We start from the raw sequence: 19,984 nt of genomic DNA, 5'->3' as shown, positions 1-19,984 counted from the left end.
ACTCATACTGCATATCAGCGTAAAAGAAATGTGATAACAGGAAATGTTTATCATTAATAAATTATATTTATTACCTGATATCATCATCATTGCACTGCAACTATAGATATTAAACAGCGTTGTCTGTGTTTTCCACAAGACATATATTTAATGTGTTATATAAGGCCTTACACTAAGTACTTCTATCTGGTCGATCAATTTGCCCTTGAGACATGGTTCAAAATTGATGGGTACTATGAGCTTCCAAACCACAGCCTTTTCATGTAAGAATGCTGGCAGCCAGCTTGCTAAAGCGAGAATACACTAAGTAACACATCAACTCTCTGTACTTTCAATCTGAAGAGCTATTTGCTGCATGAGTGCACGGCTGACACAAAGCGAATGCATTCAAAACCAGAGGATTGTAGTAATTTATAATAAACCTTCAGACTGATCCTTCTTAGGGACTCATCAGCTTGGCCATAGTGGTACAGAGTACTGCAATCTGCCGTGGTCCACTGATTTATCTCAAAACATCGAAGCAACCCCACTTGTTGCTGGAGGGCCCAGAATTTTGGCAGCCGTGGCGTTAAATACATTTCAGTGCACTTAAACATTTAAAAAAACAATGTACACCTCTACAGATCACAGCAATCTTAAATTACTATGGAGAGGTTTGTCATTGCTTGACATTAGCTATATTTATATTGCAACAAAATATCACTATCCCAAAAGCATTTCTTTTTAATAAGTCACATAAAGGTCGACAAATACTGTACATTGGCTATCACAACAAATCTTCTCTGGGGCATAAATGATTCCATAGTGAATTACCAGACAAATCCACAAACATAAAAAGTAATTTACTTATTTGTATTTTGAATAAATACAGTAAAGCATCTCACTATAAATTGACTCCTTATATACGCTGTACCTGGATTATAGGTGTAATTAATAAGAACATGACTATGAACGATACATCTTCAACCTGTTGAAAGCACTTTTGAACATTCATGCTGGGTACACACTTGGCGATATATCGCTTGTTCTATCGAAGAGCTTTATATTGCGAGTACATCGGCGGGTGTGTGCACATGATATGTCATATCAGGTTGGCCCTGTAGCCCAGCCGATGCTGATATTTCTGAAAGATATATCGGTGCATCTGGCTGTGTGTATGGGTCACCGCCGACCACCCGTACACTGGCTGCAGAAGCCACTGACATCTCAACTGGGTGGGCACAATTAAATTCCCGCCCAATTGTGATGTCAGCCCAGACACATCGAGCAGCCGATTGGTAAGTGTGTATAGCTTATCAATTGGCCGCTCTGACTGCTGGTCAGTCTGCTGGTCAATCATCCATCAATGTGTGTACCTAACATAAGACCCGGTATCACTGATTTGCAGTGCCTCTTTAATGCAGGTTGTTTAGTAGCCTTAATAATTTGGAGGTGATGTGCCCTATCTCATGGGAAATCAGAATTAAGAGGTTTATAAGGTATACGTTCAGGATGTCGGTATTCAGGTTATCAACACAAGTTTGTCAATGTGGTCTGAAAGCTCACATTCAGTTTGTCGATTTAGAATGTCGCCTTTCAACATGTCAACATTCACAATGTGTAGTCATTTTTAAGCTCCTCCTATCTCCCACAGCTCTTCCTCAGATCTGAGGAGGATAGAGGTAGATTATCGGGTGCCGGGACTGGAGCATAAATTAATGGGTATAATGTGAAGGGCAACAAATTTGTGTTGGCTTTAAATTCTAATGTTATACGAGGTTTCTGTTCATCCTTTACATTTCGAAGGTTAAACAGGCATTCAAATTTTAACAGTGAGCTGAAGCCTGCAGCCCGTAGCAAAGCAGTCAAAATGATTCATATTGCATTCTGTGTGTCCTACAGTACAACTATCAGATAAGGCATTTATTTTACACATAATATTATTACAAATTCATCTTTGCTGTTGCAGTCTATGAAAGTCAGCCTTGTAAGGTCCATCTTCAACAACATCACAATGATAAACTGTACAATGGCATGCTTGCAAAGTTATTATAGTTGCACCTATCAGATAAGTATAATGTATAATTATTAAGAATAGTAGCAATAATAGAATGAGATGATTTTTCTTTACCTCCGAAGGTTATGATTAGTAGACCATATCAGGATCTAACTATGACCTTGGCTTCATTGATTCCTAGTTATTTTATGTTCTCTGGTCTCTTTTTTAATATATTCTTTTCTCCAGTTGAACAATAAGTGACTTTACATTCAAATAAAAGAAAAGGAAAAATGGTGAAAACATTTTTGCGCCATCTGTAAAATAGTGAGTGAAGGTCAGATTTAGCACTGGAAGAGTTATCAAGATAAATATGGAAAATATATTGATATTCCATAAAATTTACATATTGTCCAAGAAAGTTAGATTAGCCCCGTTGGCTTAGAAAGTAATTCAAAAGCTCAGTGCTAACTTTTATATTGTTATGAAAGACCATTCCAAAGACTTGGACCAATAAATTCTCCTACTGAAATGAATGTATTCCATGGTAGACTTTAATATATATATATATATATATATATATATATATATATATATTGTGGCAGTATCACCAGAGGTGGCCACTGGTGAGCAGCAGATTCTGTGTGGGGCAGGGGAGATGTGCCCACACAGACCAGAAAGGCATTGTATGAAGATGCCTAATGGCTGCTGAGGGAACTTAGTCCAGGGAGGACTGAGGCAGACCAGTCAGACAGATCTCACTGTGCTAGCGAGCCAGTGAGGGCCAGGAGGCCTGAGCCTAGACCTGTGAGATACAGGGAAGGCTATCAAACTCTGGGACTAAGCTATAGTACCTGCAAGGAAGCAGGCCAGACTATGAGAGGTGGCAGCCAACAAGCTAAGGAAGCTATACCAGGCCAGGAGGCCAGTGTCCAGTCCTGCTTGTGGCAGGAAGGACCACCAATCTCAGAGACTGTGAGACACTTTCATGCAGAGTAGCTGCTTCTGTAGAGAGGGTTCAAGAAGTGAGCCAGTGCCCTAAGAAAGGGCTAGGCATTTATTATTTTCTGTTTGCTCCTGATTATGCTGAAGTAAAGCACCATGTTCATTTGTTTTACTGGAATGCCATGTGTGGAGTCTGATTCTGCACCTAATCACTACACCACTGACACTAGTCTACCAAGCTAATTGCCCCCAAGTATCACATGTTATATATATAATTCTATATATTATTATCATAAAACCAGAATGAAGCCTTCAGTTGTAGCAACCCCCATCCTTGGTTGCTTCAAGGAATTAAACTTGAGACAGTGACAACTTATCAGGTGCTGTTTGAGATATGAGTAGGAGACTATACAACATCAGATCACTGACCTGAAGGAACCAAACCAGGGTTTCAGATGATAATGTGCTGGACACAGTTCCAATGATAACTAGAGATGAGCGGTTCAATTAAGCTGAAAACCGAACACACCCAAACTTTGGGGTTCCGAGCAGTGCTCGAAGTGGAAATTTTGAAGTGGGGGTATGGAAATTTTAATTGAACCCCACTCCCCAAGCTTTAGCAATTTTGATAATAAGATTCAGTCTCTGCTTCTATATAAACCCCTGCATCTCTCACTGCGTAGTGCCATCTCCCACCCTCCTGCATCTCACACTGCCTACTTCCCTCACTCACACCCTGCATCTAACATTGCCTACTTCCAGCTCCCACATCCTGCACCCCACACTATCTGCTTCCCACTCCACTTGCTTTTCTCTCCCACACCCTGCACCCCACACTACCTGCTTCCCACACCCTGCACCTAACATTGCCTACTCCCCACTCCCACAACCTGCACTCCGCACTACCTGCTTCCCACTCCTATACCTAACATTGCTTACACCCCCCACTCCCACACCCTGCACTCCACACTACCTGCTTCCCACTGCTACACCCTGCACCTAACATTGCCTACTCCCCACTCCCACACCCTGCACTCCGCACTACCTGCTTCCCACTGCTACACCCTGCACCTAGCATTGCCTACTCCCCACTCCCACACCCTGCACTCCACACTACCTGCTTCCCACTCCTATACCCAACATTGCTTACTCCCCCCACTCCAACACCCTGCACTCCACACTACCTGCTTCCCACTGCTACACCCTGCACCTAACATTGCCTACTCCCCACTCCCACACCCTGCACTCCGCACTACCTGCTTCCCACTGCTACACCCTGCACCTAGCATTGCCTACTCCCCACTCCCACACCCTGCACTCCACACTACTTGCTTCCCACTGCTACACCCTGCACCTAACATTGCCTACTCCCCACTCCCACACCCTGCACTCCACACTACCTGCTTCCCACTGCTATACCTAACATTGCCTACTCCCCACTCCCACACCCTGCACTCCACACTACCTGCTTCCCACTGCTACACCCTGCACCTAACATTGCCTACTCCCCACTCCCACACCCTGCACTCCACACTACCTGCTTCCCACTGCTATACCTAACATTGCCTACTCCCCACTCCCACACCCTGCACGCCACACTACACTACCTGCTTCCCTCTCCCTCACTACCTGCTTCACTCTCCCACACGCTGCACCTAATACTGCCTTATTCTTTCTCCTCCCCCCTGTACCTTTATTTCCATATCCAGAGTTGGCAGAGTCCGGCTCCTTCTCCCTGTCCACCAGCTGGCAGTGGGCTCTCGCAGGCGTTGCATCATCAGGCAGGGACACTATTGATTAGCGCTGGGATGGAGCGCCGGGGAAGTTGCGAGGGCGATTTGTACATAGTGCCGGCTGTGAACCAATCACAGCACGGACCGGCAGCCAATCAGAAACAGCCACATGGCTGATTCTGATTGGCTGCTGGTCCGCAAGCCGTGATTGGCTAACGGCCACGCCAATTAATCTCTTTACTTGGCCGCCGGTCGGTGATTGGTTCACGAACGGGGCCGGGGATTGTGTACTGTCGCCAGCCGCATCTTTTCTGCTGTCGGCCCGCCGGTACCTGTCACTCGATGCCTGCCCAGTGCTGCTTAATGATGTGTCCCCAGAGGGACACATCTCAACATAATACGGAGGAAGCTTCTCTTTTGACTCCATGTTTCCATCGCTGCAGTAGGGGTTGCTGGCTGAAGTGGCGGTATGGCATACCGCCGTATACCGGCTCACTTCGAGCCCTGGTTCCGAGTTGAACTAAGTCCTGGCACCGATCATTTTGGGGTTCCTGATAGAACCAAGTCCCAACTCCGATCTTCTCACCAAGTTCGAAACTCGGGTCCAGAAACCGGATCTCATGTAATTTGGATTGCAGGTGCTGTGAGGTGGTCAAAATTGACTGGAAATTAATGTTATTGATGTTAATTATACTATAGGAACATAAAAAGGTCATTTAGAACCAAACACAGGGGTCTGCGCATATCTCTCATGATAACCAGCTGGCAAATGCAGACAGCATAGTGCAATAGAGTCAGGTACGACAACAGGGATCAATCCAGATGGAACAGAATGAGCAGAGTAAGTTATACATGAAGCAGTTGATCCACTTAGCAGACAATAAACAGAGTTGTTGTACATAGGCAAAGATCAGTCCAGGCAGCAAACAATAAGCATAATTGAGGTATACAGACAATGGTCAGTCCAAGCAATAGACAATAAACACAGCTGAGGTGCACAGGAATCAATTAGACCAGGCAGCAAACAATAAGCAGGATTGTGGCCGATGAGATAGGTAGAAAAGGACAGCAGAATATCAAGACAGCAGACAATTAGTAGGAAGAGTACACAGGTAGCAGTAGAACTAAGAGCACAACTGATCTTAGGAAGGCAATAGAAAACTGTCATGTAATATTATAATAGGTAATGATCTCCCACTGAAGATGCCATATAAAGTAGTATGGACCAATGGTGATGTGGCACAAGACAAGTTCTCAAAGAGGAGAGAATATAAGCATGTGACCAGGATGTGCAGCCCTGTCATAAAACCGCTGCTGCAGCTAAACAGAGAAAACAAATGTAATCACTTGCTATTCCTAACAATAACATACACTGATTATTATAGTTGCTGCCAAGAGGGCTATGCACAATAATAGGCTGAAGAGGCCGTGCCCTGGGACATCAGTGTGTAGATAGTATAGACATATTTGATCATATGAGATAGTAATGGAAGCAGTGGCATAACTAGGGTTTTTGGAGCCCAGGGCAACATGAAAAATGGACCCTCCCTACCCTTATATGTGTGTGCCTAAAGTGCGTGCGCTGAAAAAGTGTACGTGGCCACACCCCATAAGGGGTGTGGCCACAGAAAAATGGGGGGCATGTCTACATGGCACACTACCATTTCTCGTCACTCAGGTAACATTCCATTCCATTCCATATGCACCTTAATGTCCCCAGTGGTAGTGCCCATTATGCAATGTCCCCAGTAGCAGTGTCCCATGTAGTAGTGTCTGAGTATTGCCCCTTATACAGTTACCACAGTAGTGCACCCTTTTTACAGTGCCCCTAGTAGTGCACCCTTATACAGTGCCCCCAGTAGTGCACCCTTATAGAGTGCCCCCAGTAGTGCACCCTTATACAGTGCCACCAGTAGTACACCCTTATACAGTTCCCCAAGTAGTACCCCTTATACAGTGCCCCCAGTAGTGTCCCCTATACAGTGCTCCCAGTAGTGGTCCCCTCTATGCAGTGCCCCCAGTAGTGGTCCCTCTTATACAGTGCCCTATATACAGTGCCCCAAGTAGTACCCCACTATGCAGTGCCCCCAGTAGTGGTCCCCCTTACACAGTGCCCCCAGTAGTGGCATATCTATAATAGGTGCAGTGTGTGCAGGGCACATGGGCCCCCAGGTTCAGGGGGGCCTCGCACCGCACACCCTGCACCCATAGTATTTTAAACTTACCTGTTCGTGGTCCAGCAGCGGCTGTCAGCGCTGCTTAGAACACCGGAAAAATGGCCGCCGCGGCCATTTTTCTGCAGTTCTGCACATGTTCAGTAGAGTCCGGGCACACTCTAGTGCCCAGAACCTACTGTGCATGCACAGAATTCCGGAAAATGGCCACCACAGCCATTTTTCCAGCGTTCTGCACATGCGCTGTAGACTCCAGGCACACTCTAGTGCCCGGGGTCTACTAATGCTCCGGTGGCTGGCCAGCTGCGTCAGTGAGCTGCCGGCCACTGGGGGGAGAGGAGAGGGCCCCGCACGGGGAGTGCACACAGACCCCCTCCTCTCTTAAGATGCCCCTGGCCCCCAGTAGTGGTCCCCCCTATGTAATGCCCTCGGGCAGTAGTGCCCCTTACTTAATACATACACAGACATACACATACACAAAACACTTACCTGAATCCCAGTTCCTGTGCCTGCCACCATCCTTCCACTCGGCACTATGGGAGATATGTCATGTGGGAGCGGAGCTTATGAGTGAGCTTCAGCCATGGGTGCATCAGCCAATGAGAGACTGTCTGAATCACATTGGCTGCTGCAACACACACTGCCACCGGGTAGTACGAGTGTACTACTCGGCACCGGTGGCAGTGTGTGTGTTACTGTGTAGTGCGGACCGCACTCACTGCAGTCCGCACTACACCAACTTTAATGGACCTGGACCATGCCCGGCAGAGCCCCCCCTCCCACCACCAGCCCTACTGTGCTCAGGGCATGAGCCCCGGCCAACCCCCCCTGGTTACACCACTAAGCGTAAGGGAAAAATTTGGAAAGATGAGGTACATTTTGGTTAATGTCATCATAGAGTAGGTACTGGAGACTAAATTAGTGAGTGGGTTCAACAATCAAAAAATTATTTGACCTATTACCTGAGGGACAGTGGACCTCATTCTGAGTCGATCGCTTGCTGTAAGCAATCGCTCTGAATGAGGGCGGCCACTTACTTTTTAAAGTGCCGCCTTCTGGTGGATCACTATGCTGTGGGTTACCACCCACAGCTCTAGTGACCGACCAGGGTGATGGTCGCGATGGTCATCACCATCACAACCATCGGGGTTTACGACCAGACCCTAAGGTTTGGTCTGGGCTCTCGTAAGCCCCAGGGAACTTCCTGCTCTCGTAAGCCCCCAAATGGCAAGCGTTCCGACTGGAACGCCTCCGTTCGGCCAGGCACACCCCCAGCCTGCCCAGCAAATGGGGTGAGCTGTCACTCAACATCGACAGCTCGCCCCATCTGCTATGAGACCCCTAGCGACGAAGCGCACGCCGCTAGCCGTGTCTCGCGCATGCGCACGACGGAGCCGGCTCCATCGTGCGCATGCTCTGTGGGGACCATCGACCTGGTTGCGAGTGCATCAGCGCTTGCGACTGGGTCTCAATGTGACCCAGAGTCTTGTGGTACCCTACAGGTAGAGAGAGTGAAGGATGTGTCAGAAGCTGAAGGATTGGTTGGATGTTTGAAGAAAACCATTAAACAACTATGTTATGGAGTCAAAATTAGTTAAGGATGTGCTGGAAAAGAGGGTGATAATTAGTGTCACAAACAGCAGAGACATCCAGAACAGTGGGACAGTTTCAGTTTAATAATGAAATATGAAGCCTGTAGTCTGAGAACTGAGAATGGAGTGAAACATTGCAAAATGTGATAGGCATTTGTACAAAAGCCATTCCATTCATATGAATAATGAGGATAAACAGGGCAGCAGTGGGGAGAGAGATAGTGAGTTGAGTGCATACCTAAAGGAGGATGGGAATGTGCCATTGGAGAGGTGAGCTACAGGAAGACAAGCAGAAGGGGAGGGGGAGAGAGGAAGTAATTGGCCAAATACTGTAAGTTAATTAAAGGTGGGAAAGTGACATTGGAAATAAGAAAAGTGGATGTTAGAAAACTGAAGTAATTTAGTTGTGTGTGTGAAATTGAGTACATGGGGTGGTGAATATGAGTGTAAGGTGAGTCTGAAGGGAGGAAGATGTGATGAAGAGAGGGAAGGCATACTGTATATGGAAAAGCTAGAGCTGAAGTCAATTTTGCAACATAAAACTAATCTTTAGTAAGAGTTACAATAATGCAAAATATTAAAACAAATTGTATGTTATCAATAAAACAAGAATGGTTGGAACACAGTAAGCTAGGGAAAGAATGTGATAGTGTAATAGACCAAATTAGTCATATACATTAATCAAACTTTATGCTTCATAAATCAAAACAGAGATACGTTTCAGCCATTACTATTGATGTTTTGTGTCTTTTATTATGGAAAGCAAAGTCTCTGACATATTTCGTTCCTAGACGCTATTCATTCTCTGAACAGACCTTGGATCTAATCATTGAATGAATCATGGCTAAGATCAAAAATGATCCGAATCACTCCGTCTCTATTTTAGTAGAGTATGTCAGAGGAAATTGCATTCAAAGGATAGATGTGATTGATAAAAAGGTACTTCAGGGAATTAATCTCCAAACTGCCATGTTGTTTGCATTTGTTTTGCTGACAAAAGACAAATATTAATCATGACAAACGGTATAGTGTACTTATTACGTCTTTTTATGTTATTGCTATGCAATTGTTGTTAGATTTGTTATACATGTGGTAAGCTCTAAAACCTTGCTGAGAACTCTAAGTTGTCTAACTAAGGCTGTCTACTCAGTGGCACAGTGTTTGTTTCCTATATTGCAAGTACATTACCGAGACAATACGGCAGATACTGTATAGGGGGGGAACATGTTTTATCCTGATGAGTAAAGCTGGATGGATGGGGGACATACCTGGATAATTGCAGACAATACACAGGATATAATTTAGGGGCCTGATGCTGGGTTGGAAGAATACCAGGTATATGTATCCCTGCATATCATACATGGAAGAGATGTCTTGCATTTCCCCTGCCCCTATTCACATGCATGTTTAACTACTAGTCATCAATAAATGTGCTCACTTGCACCTACCCTATATTAGATGCAACAGATGCTCCTGGAAACATGAAAGTATATACTTACATACAAATCTACTTATTTATACTGAAAATCCATTGACACAGCTTTATTGAACGTCAGCTGTGAGCAGGGGTGCTGAATGGGTGGATGGAGACGGTACTGATACCTGGGCCCGAATCTGTAATAGCATCAGGATTGCATCACTATGACATGGACATTCCACTGCTTTGCTGTGGCCATGCCACTTTGCGATGGCACGCAACCTACAGTATACATTGTATACATTTAAAAGAGTAAAATATGGGAGGGTGTATCCGCACCCCCTCCTGTGACCATGCCCCCACAGCATCTGGGCCTGCCAGGAGTATCAGCGGCCCTGCCTATGTGAATACATCTGTTAAAGCACAATGACTGCTTTTCAGGCATAAGTGGCGACACAATTGTAATGCTTACAACTCTTACTTGTGAACACTCAGTTCTGGATCATGCTCAGTGTGAAAACACACGAGATACACTTGGCAAACAGATATACATTAAACTCTGTATCTGGCTGCTTGTGTTTTCAAATACTATTGATGCAATGTCTTTTGCATTTCAACAAATGTTATAACAATCCTTTTGTCCCTAAAATAGAAAACAATATAATCATTGAATTAACCAATAGGCAATCAAGAATGGATAGTAGATAAGGCTATTAAGTTACACTTTTATTTCTGCTGCCATGAGAATTCCCGTCTGGACCAATAGTTTATCAAATGGTTGCATAAAATGTTTATGTGTGGGCACTTCAAAAAGCAAACATCAAGGGGCTAATTCTGAATTGGGAGCAAAGCAAAAAGTAAATAAACAAGTAACTTTGTATCTGGAACAAACCATGCAACAATGCAAGTGGTGCAAACATATTTATTTTATTTGCATGCAGGTTAAATATTGGCTGCTGTTACATGTAGCCCACTAATGATGGACAGCTTTACTTTTACACTGCAATTTAGATTTTAATGTGGACATTTGCTCTTCTCACATCTAAAGCTCTCTGCACATATTAAATCTGCCCCACATGCAATGCATCAAGGCTTTGCCAAAGTACACAGTTATACCCCTTTCAAGTCGGTATGCTGGGTCACTCCTGGGATTTTGTTCACACTCCCATCCCGGGTGCAACCCGGCTAAGACCCCATTCAGACTGGGTCACATCAACCCAGGTTGCCCGTTCGGTATGCAGTCGGCTTCCTGACTGCTTTATCCCGGCAAGGGTTAAATGACAGGCGTCTAAATCTAGACGCCTGTCATTTTACCAATGCTGGGAGACCGGTGCCTGGCATCCTGATCGAAGGGATGCCGGGCGCCGGCAGCAGACAGCCGTGGGGCGGAGGGTTAGGTTTAGGGCTCCCGGGGGTTGACTTAGGGTTAGGCACCCCCTGGGAGGTTAGGGTTAGGCTAGGGGGAGGGAGGGTTAGGGTTAGGCACCCCCGGGGGGGAATCAGGGTTAGGCACCCCCCCGGGGGACTTAGGTTTAGGCGGCGGGGAAGGGGGGGGTTAGGTTTAGGCACTTAGAGGGGGGATTAGGATTAGGCACTGGGGGGAAGGTTAGGGTTAGGCACCCCTAATGGGGGGTTAGGGCAGGGAATTAGGTTAGTCTATACTTACCTTAGGGACAATCAGGATTTTCACCCATGTCATGCAGCCACTGTCAGGATTCCAACCACCGGACTTGCGTCCGGCAGTAAATCATGCCGATTCCGCCCCTTCACATTGCATCATGAGCCAAGTTGAACCCGCGTCCAACCCTGCTCATGACCAGGGTTGAAATGCCGGGTTTCTAGACCTGGCTTATTTCAACCTGGCCCTTTCACACTGCACAGTAACCTGGGCTGCTGCGCGTTCATGTGCAATAACCAGGTTATTGCTTATAGTGTGAAATGGGTATTGCTCTTTTTAGCTTAGCTCCCAACTTGGAATCAGACCCTAAATATGCACTTATTTATTGCTAGGGCAGACAAATAGGAGCATTTATGCAACAGTAAAAGCAATGCATGTTCATATATTTTGCAGTTAGTAACTTAACTGTATAGTGTATAGTTTGGAATTCAGCAGAGGCAATCTTTTGACTGGGCACATGCCTTTTCTTAAGCCGTAACAAACTATTTTTATTGTTTGAGATTATTTGATGAATATGAAATGTTTTTTTTTTCAAGAATTAAAAAGATCACAAAGCATAATATTTTTTCTAACTCATCGTATTTGATTTTATGGTTTTGTTCAAATATTTTGTACCAGTCAATGAAAATAAAAATGTATTACCAAATTTTAATATTTGTTGGTACCCTGAAGAATATTGGGTAAAGAAAGAACTTGGTAAAAAAAAAAAAATCAAAGTTGTACTGTAACTAGTTTTTCTAGTGCAACGTGTCTAATAGCTTCATTAATTCATATGGTCCAGATATGGTCAGTATGTGGTATAATTTGATCACCCTAAAAGCAGGAAGGAACATAGGAACTAAGTCTTATACTTCTAGTGAGAGTCCCGCATGCATTTTTGACCTCCAGAATTATAGAGACAGGGGCACCCTTGGGATGAGGATGAGGACAATAACTTGCTTATTGCAGATGGAGTCTTTGGAGTACATGACTATGTGTTATTAAATCTGTTTCCAAGCAGTCTATCTAGCTCAATATGTCCAGATATACCCAGGAATAAAGCTGTAGGTGGATATGGAGTCAACTATTTTACAAATGATCACAACACTTCCGAAGAACCAAAGACTGTTGGTGCTTTACAATCTCACTGAGCTTTGCTCCTGTGGCTCGTGGGATCTTCACCAAATTGATTTGGGAGGAACAAAAACAAAAGATATTCCATAAAGGGAACTCTAACACAATTAAAGGAATTAAACAATACATTTTATTGAATATATGTTAAAAGATAACACGTTATGCTAGAACATATGACATACAACACAGCAAAATATCTAACGTGCATAAAGAAAAATTTAAATAAGTCTAAATAACACAGACAACACATATAAAATTATCAAAATCATGTCAAATAGTTATACATAAATGTATATTACAGAAATGACTAAGTGACCTCCAAAACACATGAAAAAATATGGCATCCTGGCACATTTCTATAATGTTGCTAGTACACTGTAACTGAAACGCTGTGCCTGACATGCTTCTGACCAGTCCTGCTACAAACTTTCCTCATTTACGATCCCCTAACATTTGTTTATAATCAACCTTCTCTTCATTGGATGCTTTTGATGTCACCCCTTTCTTCCTACCCCATCTTCCGTTTTCTCTCTACTTACCTTTACCTCTCATCACTTCTCTCTTCTTCATCCTCTTCTTTAAATAATTTGACTGTGCCCATTTACATGGACTCTAACATTTTTGGAAATGTGGTATTTTTGTTACTGTTTTCTTATACTGTTGTTTTGTTTTGCTGATTTATACTGTTTACATTATTATTATTTGTTTTTTAACATAACAAGAAACAACAGTAATGTTGCATTGATTTTAACATGCATTAGTATCTGCACAGTGAAGGTGAGCTGCTCAAAAATCCTTACACCTACAGCATTAGGAGTGCACTTTGCATGTGTTCAGCAAGGTCAACCTGCAACAAACATTTCAGAGCTGATAGGTTCACAAGCCTTTAGGCTTTATTTTAACTTTTTTTTTACAAAAGTTCATTAAGTCTGTTAAGCATAAACCACACTTTTTATATCTTATTTTAATAACTGCAGTATTGTTAGCTAACTATTTAATCAGCAATGATAAATTGACTGTATAGGAGAATTCAAGTGTTTAAAAAGACAATAAAGGCTTTACAAACAACAATTTAGTTGTTGCCAGATTTCAGCATCGTATTGCATTATTATTATAAAATAGAAAAACAACTTCTCATCACTCATTAAAAATCTTGAGCAAATAGCTACCCATAATGCTTTTTGCTATGCTAATATACTATGCAGTACAGTATGATCAGTCAAAACAACTTCTCAAATTGAATTTGTGCAGCGTGCCAAAGATAAACAAAAACATTTCAATTTAAAGAAAAAAAAACAAATTGGATGCATAATGAATACTATCAGTAAAACAGAGTAAATATTATCACTGTAAAATTGTCTTATTTATTCCTCAAAGGTCTTCATCAGCTTCAACCCAAATAATTGCTTCTTGCACTAGAAATTTATGCAGAGGATCCCAAATGTTGGCTCCTTTCTTTCCTTCAATTTAACGCCAGATATTTAACGGCTAATGCAATTCAATTAAGTTCAAAATGATAAGTATTTGATTTAGATTGATATAGAATCGCTGCCATCTTTAGCGCTTAACATGGTTTGGTGTATTTTTTTTTTACTTTAGGAAACCACAGCCAAATTTCAAGGGTGCAAGTTGCAATTAAGGTTCTTGATGTCAATGATAATGCTCCTGAATTTGCAACAGATTATGAAGCATTTTTGTGCGAGAACGGCAAACCTGGACAGGTAAAAGAACAAATCTGTACATATTTGTTTTTTTTTTATGAGATGTCTGTATGCAAATGTAGACCATTCACAGAGCTACACCAATTGTAGCCAATCACATCATTACAATATTAACAGCACAGTGTAAATGGAGATACACACAATAGCCTTTATAAGAAATGTAGGGGTGTGTCCTTAGAGACCAATAGGCCACAATCAGAAAGCCTTAAGTTTCCTATTGGTCTGCATCATTACAGCCAAACTGACTGTGGCTGCAACACCGATTTACGCCACTAAGGAGATAGAGAGCGTCAGTTAAACATTATCTTTTAACTGGGAGTAACCTTAAAGCAGCCTTTTCTAAAATATCCAATATATTGCCATGTACCATATTTTACTTGGCATTTATGTTGAAAGAAAAAACAAGGTGCTGTTGTCTTTGGTCAGAAATAAAAGTGCTAGTATTATTTGTCAGAACTTTGTACATGTTTAAAATGGGTCTTCCATTGCAAAATTAAATTTGCATTAGATATTTCCACAATATCTGTTATATCTGCAGCATATACCACCTATTGGGTATACACACACACACAGGAAAAATGTGCTGCATACAAAAATCATCTCTACAGCATATACATCATACTTGCCTACACTCCCAGAATACCCAATAGAACCCTGAAATTCTGGGTTGGCTAGGAAAGGCATTCTGCACCTCTTTTTTGGGAGGAAGACGAATGGGACCATGATGACACAATTGGTGCCATCAGGCAACACATCGGCTGCTGAAGTACACAAACTACGTCATAGACCCAAATAGGCAGGGGGAATGGAGCTGCGATTAGGGAAATCGCATCATCCCATCCACTGCACCAGTTCCTTGAAATGGGATTTTAAAAAAGTTGACAAATATAATATACTCACATTGTGTATATTGCATACATGCAGCTGAGTTTACATATACACACAGCTTACTTCTGACATATATACACAACACATAGAATGTATAAACACACAGTACACTTATGAAAACCGTAAAGCTCATACACATATTGCACATCTATATTGCATGCATCTATATAGCATACACACATAGCACACCTATATAGCATATACACACAGTACATCTATACACCATACACAGATTGCACACCTATATTGCACATACACTAGGGATGAGCTGTTCGGATTCTGTGGAAACCGAACTGCTCTGAACGTCGGGGATCCGAGTCCAACCGAGCCTCAGTTCGGGTGTTCACATCTGATTCGGATCCCACTGCGAGGCCGAACGTCATCCTCCTGACGTCGGATTCTCACGAGAGTTCGGCTCTACATAAGGCGCAGAGACCGGGACTCGGCGCCATTTCTCTCCCACGCTCCACACTGCGCGATTCTCAGCTGATTAAGTGGCTGTGTAAGGTGGCAATTACAGTAAGTGGCTTTGCTGGCAAAGTGGCTGTGTAAAGGGGCACACTGCACGCTGATGCATGCTGCACTATACAGTGCTGATTAAAGTGGTTGTGTCCAGACTCACGAGTGGCTGTGCTGGTAAAGTGACTGTATAGGGGCCACACTGCACGCTAATGTATGCTGCACTATACTCTGCTGATTAAAGTGACTGTGTCCAGACTTAAGGTGCATACACACTAGGCGATATTTTACATGATCTGCCGAATTGCGATGTTTCGGAATGAGAGATCTTTTAACATATGTCCTAATCGTAAGTGTCCACTCATGATCACGATGCTGATGAGCGTCCCCGTGGGTCGTACATTGCATCTTCAGATCTTGCATGGTGCAGGCAAGATCAGCCAATCTCGCACACGATCCTGTGTCATATAGTATAGTGTTTATGCCTGTATGATATGCTTGCAGGCAATGAACAAGGAATTCCGTGCTGCATGCATGAAGAAATAGATGCATGTATGGATCTCTGTCCATGCATCTATGTCTAATAAAAATAAATAAACCTGTGTAAAAAAAACGGCGTGACCTCTCCCCCAAAAAAGCAACCAGCCCCGGGCTTTAGTGACCCAGTGCTAGTTGTGCAAATTACTGGAGACAAATAATGTAGGGGTCCCCCATACTTAAGCACAACCAGCACTGGGCTAGTCTGCCAAAATACAGGGGACAAATGTCGCTTGGGTCCCCCGTACTTTGAGCAACCAGCACTGGGCTCTGATCCGGTCCTGGTTCTGGAAATACAGGGAGAAAAAATTTGTAGGGTCCCCCTGTATTATCCAGAACCAGCACCGGACTTTTTCTAGCAGGAGGGGCTAATGCCACAGCCAGGGGAGCCCTTTTACTGGGCTCCCCAGCCAAAGCATTAACTGAGAGAGGGGGCTGACCTCTCTCAGCCAATGAATGCTCAGATACAGCTCTATAAAGGGAGAAGCCGCATCTGCGCTCTTAATTCAGGAGATAACAACCATTGTGGTTGTTGTCTTTTGTGTGGATCACGTTAATCGTTTTTTATTTTACCAAGACCATGGATGCCTACAGGGAGAAGTGGACCAGTCCAGGTAATGTAGGTGAGTATGTGTGAGTGTGTATGTATGTATGCATTAAAACTTTACTATCACAGTTTGTGTGTATTGTGTTTATTTAAACATTTCTTTACATATGAATTACAGGTACCAGTAGGACCTTAATGCCCCGCATTCTGGTACTTGTGATTCTCCAAGTACCAGCATGTGGGAAGGATTGCTGGGACCTGCAGTTCTACTGTAAAGACAATGTTTATACTCTTTTTTTTTTTTTTTACACTACACTTACACTATCAACCTGCCAACCACCGTCCAGGGGTGGCGGGGATAGACCCTGGTTATCAGCCTAGGCCAGGGGTCCCCTGGAGAGGTAGAACCCTTTTTTGGGGGATCCCCAGCACCCCCGGGGATCCCCGGCCTGAGCTGACTAGCGGTCAGTGTTAATGCTTTGGCTGGGGGGGCCTGGTGAAAGGGCTCCTCTGGCTGTGGCATTAGCCACCCCACTAGAAAAAGTCTGGGTCTGGTTCTGGATAATACAGGGGGACCCTACACATTTTTCCAGAACCAGGACCGGATCAGAGCCCAGTGCTGGTTGCTTAAAGTACAGGAGACCCCTACATCATTTGTCCAACATATTTTGGCAACCAGGGCTGGTTCTGATGAGCCCGGTAATGGTTGTGCTTAAGTATGGGGGACCCCTACATCATTTGTCCCCCGTATTTTGCACAACCAGCACTTGGTCACTAAAGCCTGGGGCTGGTTGCTTTTTTGGGGGAAGAGTCATGCCATTTTTGGTTTTTTTTTTACACAGGTTTTAATTTTTTAAACACAGCAGCACGGACAGGTCTCACTGATCCCATCCATGCATCTGTATTTATTTTTTTACAGACAGATGCATGCATCACGGATATGCCTGAACCGTGCAAGCATCTGTCTGCTATCCTGCACGATCTAAAGATTGGAAAATCTTTACATTGTGCATGATAGATCTTGTGACACATCGCGCAGCTTTACTGCACGTCATGTCCTGCAGTACCGGGGAGCTGCCGGGGAGAGTTCAAGGGAAATTGCTCACAATATCGCATTGTGAGCACATTGCATAGTGTGTAGGCACCTTCACAAGTGGCTGTGCTGGCAAAGTGACTGTGTATAGGGGGCACACTGCACACTTATGTATGCTGTGCTATACTCTGCTGATTAAAGTGTCGAGACTCACAAGTGGCTGTGTGTACAGAAAAAAGTTCAAAAAAGTAAATAAAACTTTCAAGAAAGTTAAAAGTTTAAAAAAAAAAAACGTATTTTTTGGTGCTGTACCCCACTGTGTATACAAGCACTGTGACTCAATTGAGCAATAGCCCTCTTATGTGTATAAAAACCATGACTCCTTGGGCAGTAGCCCTCTGTGTGTATACGCACCGTGACTAATTGGGCAGTAGCCCTCTGTATGTAATAAGCACCATGACTAATTAGGCAGTAGCCCTCTGTGTGCATAAACACCGTGACTCCTTGGGCAATAGCCATCTGTGTATATAAGCACTGTGACTCCTTGGGCAATAGCCATTTGTGTGTATAAGCACTGTGAGTCCTTGGGTAATAGCCATTTGTGTATACAAGCACCGTGACTCCTTGGGCCTTAGCAATAACACACAAGTACTGTTACTCAGTAGTGAGTGGTAGTGAATGATAGTCAGTGGCAATGTTTCATTGATGTGCTTTAAACTGTGGTGTCTGTCGCTTAGTAACCAGCCAGCTCACTGCAGCCTTTGGCCAATAATGGTGAAAACAATATTGTGAGCTGTGAGGTGGTCTAAATTGACTGTAAATGACTGGAAATTAATGTTATCGGGGTTAATAATATTCTAGGAATAAAAAAAGCCCAAATTATGTGATATTAGCATTTTTTGTAAATTTTTGTTAAAAAATCTAAGTCCAAAACCAGTCACAGGAGGTTTGACAAATCCAAATCCAAATCCAAATCCGGACAACGAATGAGAACCAAATCCAAATCCAGAAAAAATGGTCCGGCGCACATCCCTAGCATACACACATAGCACACTTATATTGCATGCGCACAAAGTACAGCTATACACCATAAACACATTGCACCCCTATATTGCTTATACTGCATACACAGTACATCTATACAGCATACACACATAGCACACCCATATTGCATGTGCACACAGTACATTTATATAGCATACACACATTGCACACCTATATTGCATATACACACAGTACATCTATATAGCATACACACATTGCACACCTATATGCCTAAACACACAGCATGTTTATACTGCACACATACATTGTATGCTGCAAATACACACCACACCACATCACATCTGTAAAACATATATTCTACTTCCATTCATTCACTATACACACACACACACACACACACACACAGACACACACACACACACACACACACACACACACACACACACACACACACAATACTTTCATTGGACACCGCACCCATCCCCCCTTCTCTAGCAGCCCATCCTTTATGACAGTGGTTCTCAAACTCGGTCCTCAGGACCCCACACAGGTCATGTTTTGCAGGTCACCTAGCAGGTGCACGGGTGTATTCCTTACTCACTGACATGTTTTAAAAGATCCACAGGTTGAGCTAATTATTTCACTTGTGTTTCTGTGAGGAGACCTGGAAAACATGCACTGTTTGGGGTCCTGAGGACCGAGTTTGAGAACCTGTGCTTTATGACATCAAACAAACAGACAGAATACAGTCTTTATCATGTTTCTAATTCTGCAACCTTTTAGTGTTATATGAGAGATCACAAAACCTTCAAAAACATGTCATTTCCTTAACAGGAGAGATGTTGCACACTAACAAACATTCCCAATCCTCCCCTTTACTTCATATCTAGCAAACTTACAAGTGACATTTTGGATGCTTTGAGTACTAGTTCATACCATTTATTTCCTACCTATAGAGAGCTCATAGTAATTTCCATTGAAATTCAGGGAAGGAGAAAAAATTCCATGTTAACTAGTATACTGTAAAATAGAATTTGTCAAGAGAAAATCAATAAACTCTTAGGTAGAGATGATGCTTTTAAAGGCCATAGACTGTTTCGTATATGAGCTTTCAGGCTACTTGCGCTACACTGAGTTGGAAATAAGAGCTTACTTAACCCATTGCTT

The 19,984-nt window shown here is 43.3% G+C and overlaps 1 protein-coding gene across 2 annotated transcripts in view; it reads left to right on the top strand.

Moving 5' to 3' along the window:
- Positions 1-19,984, top strand: part of LOC148500833 (cadherin-8) — a 434,715-nt gene that overhangs the window by 376,150 nt on the left and 38,581 nt on the right. For both annotated transcript variants that reach the window (XM_088451277.1, XM_088451278.1), the window contains one exon: positions 14,227-14,348. In XM_088451277.1, the coding sequence (XP_088307403.1) occupies positions 14,227-14,348 (122 nt within the window). The remainder of the gene's footprint in view (positions 1-14,226; positions 14,349-19,984) is intronic.

The sequence above is a fragment of the Taudactylus pleione genome, unplaced genomic scaffold (genome assembly GCF_031769625.1).
Source record: "Taudactylus pleione unplaced genomic scaffold, aTauple2 ptg000545l, whole genome shotgun sequence".
Lineage (NCBI taxonomy): Eukaryota > Metazoa > Chordata > Amphibia > Anura > Myobatrachidae > Taudactylus > Taudactylus pleione.
Note: the sequence above shows the minus strand (reverse complement) of the source record. Positions and strands in the feature narration are given on the sequence as shown.